Source organism: Emys orbicularis, chromosome 2, assembly GCF_028017835.1.
Source record: "Emys orbicularis isolate rEmyOrb1 chromosome 2, rEmyOrb1.hap1, whole genome shotgun sequence".
In the NCBI taxonomy this organism is placed as follows: domain Eukaryota; kingdom Metazoa; phylum Chordata; order Testudines; family Emydidae; genus Emys; species Emys orbicularis.
The window spans coordinates 93,147,182-93,149,411 of record NC_088684.1 but is presented as its reverse complement, the minus strand read 5'-3'; the positions used below and the strand labels follow the sequence as shown (position 1 = coordinate 93,149,411).

The 2,230-nt window shown below is 39.5% G+C and overlaps 1 protein-coding gene across 1 annotated transcript; it reads left to right on the top strand.

Moving 5' to 3' along the window:
* The first annotated feature begins 261 nt into the window (after positions 1-261).
* Positions 262-1,215, top strand: MC2R (melanocortin 2 receptor). The gene has a single exon (XM_065399695.1). The coding sequence runs from the start codon at positions 262-264 to the stop codon at positions 1,213-1,215; it is 954 nt and encodes a 317-aa protein (XP_065255767.1).
* The last annotated feature ends 1,015 nt before the right edge of the window (positions 1,216-2,230 follow it).

Genomic DNA, 2,230 nt, shown 5'->3' with positions numbered 1-2,230 from the left:
AAAAACATTCATTCCATCACAGTAAATTCATAGGTTGAACTTCAAAATATCTAATTTTGTCACAGAGATGTATTAATTTTCCTCTCACTTACTTTTCTATATATTTTATCATAGGTGGCTGAATACATCTCGCTTAAGTCTTACAATTGCTCAAGATAGAACCAGAAAGGCTTCACCACAGAAAAGATTATCCGAATGACAGGTCGGTTTCTCAGTGAAGTCACGCCTGAGTAATCACATATTTTTCTATAAGCAGAAGAAATGAGGCCTGATAGTGCTTCTCAAATAATGAGACTCCTAGGGCAGACACGCATTCCTTCATTTGAAAATATCAGCAATCTCTCCATGAACAGTGACTGCACCCAGGTTGTAGTACCAGAAGAAGTCTTTTTCACAATTGCCATTGCTGGAATACTGGAGAACCTACTTGTCCTTATAGCTGTGATCAAGAATAAGAATCTCCACTTGCCCATGTACTTGTTTATCTGTAGTTTATCAGTTTCAGATATGTTGGTCAGTCTGTACAAAACTTTGGAGAACATCTTGATCATCTTAGGCAAAATGGGGTATCTGACACCTCGTGGAGACTTGGAGACCAAGATAGATGATGTCATGGATTCTTTATTTGTTCTGTCTTTGCTGGGGTCAGTTTTCAGCTTGTTAGCCATTGCAGCTGACCGATACATAACTATATTTTTTGCATTACAGTATCATAACATCATGACACTGAATCGTGCTTTAATCATCCTGGCAGTAATTTGGGCATTCTGTGCGGGGAGTGGCATTGCTATGACCATCTTCTCCCATGAAACAGCTACAGTCATTTCTTTCACTATTCTGTTTCCTTTTATGTTAATTTTTATATTATGCCTCTATATCCACATGTTCCTGCTTGCACGAACTCATGCCAAAAAGATCGCTTCACTGCCTACCAGTGCAGTTCCCCAGAGAGTTAACTTGAAAGGAGCTATTACATTAACTATTTTCTTTGGTGTTTTCCTTTGCTGTTGGGGACCCTTTCTTCTTCACATCCTCCTCATGAAGTTTTGCCCACTTAACCCTTACTGTGCTTGTTACATGTCCATTTTCCATGTGAATGCTACACTCATCTTGTGCAATGGCATCATTGACCCTATGATTTATGCGTTCCGAAGTCCAGAATTACGGAGTACATTGAAGAAGATGTTCTGTTGCACCAGGTCAGACTGGAATTAGTGAATACCAAATTTGAAAAATGTTTGTAAAATTAAGCCTACAATGCCGTGCATAATACTGGTAAGAATGATGTTCAGAATTATAGACACTAACTAAGACCAGAATTCTACAAAAAATGTACACATATTCTTAACTTAATACACTTTGGGTAGTCCCATTGACCTCAGTAGGACTATGAATTCAGCCTGCAACAGGTGCAGAAGGGCTGATCATGGGAATGGAGAGCCTGTGTTCCATCTTAAAAGTAATTAAAATCTTAACCAACTGCTTAACTGAGGCCTGGTCTACACTTACCCCCCAAGTCGAAGTAAGGTACGCAAATTCAGCTACGTGAATAACGTAGCTGAATTCGACATACCTTACTTCGAACTTACCGCGGTCCACACGCGGCAGGCAGGCTCCCCCGTCGACTTCGCGGTACTCCTCTCGCCGAGCTGGAGTACCGCAGTCGACGGGGATCACTTCCTGGTTCGATTTATCACGTCCACACCAGACGCGATAAATCGAACTCGGAACTTCGATCCGCAGCCGTCGAACTACCGGGTAAGTGTAGACTAGCCCTGAGAAAATGTACTAGGCTGAATTCAACCCTGCAGTGACTCCTTTACAGTACATAGAGATGCACCACAGAGTTTAGGCCACTGAATATTATATCAGTGCTTTCAATTCAAGGAGAAAATACTATAAAACTCTTCTGGTGAACTAACTAGGAAATTGGCTTTACATTTTTTTCTAAACTGCTTTATTATTATGTTTTCAGAATAAGAAAATATTTATTGTGAACCAATACACACAGATATGGCTGGGTGTTGGCTGGTTTGATTTTCTTGTTTTTGTATATAGCTAATTTCAAAAGAGACAAGCAAGTTTTTTTTTTTAAAGTGTCAAAAATGTCATTAGGAGGCTGATGCCAAGCAGGAGATATTTTTGATCCAAAAGACATTTTTAGACAAAGTTTTATAGTAATTGGAAACAGGGATTAAGATTACATGTGTTATTAAATTGTTAGCTGAAG

Excerpts from the sequence above, each read along its gene's own strand:
- MC2R (XM_065399695.1), top strand. The coding sequence starts at position 262 with ATGAGGCCTGATAGTGCTTCTCAAATAATGAGACTCCTAGGGCAGACA.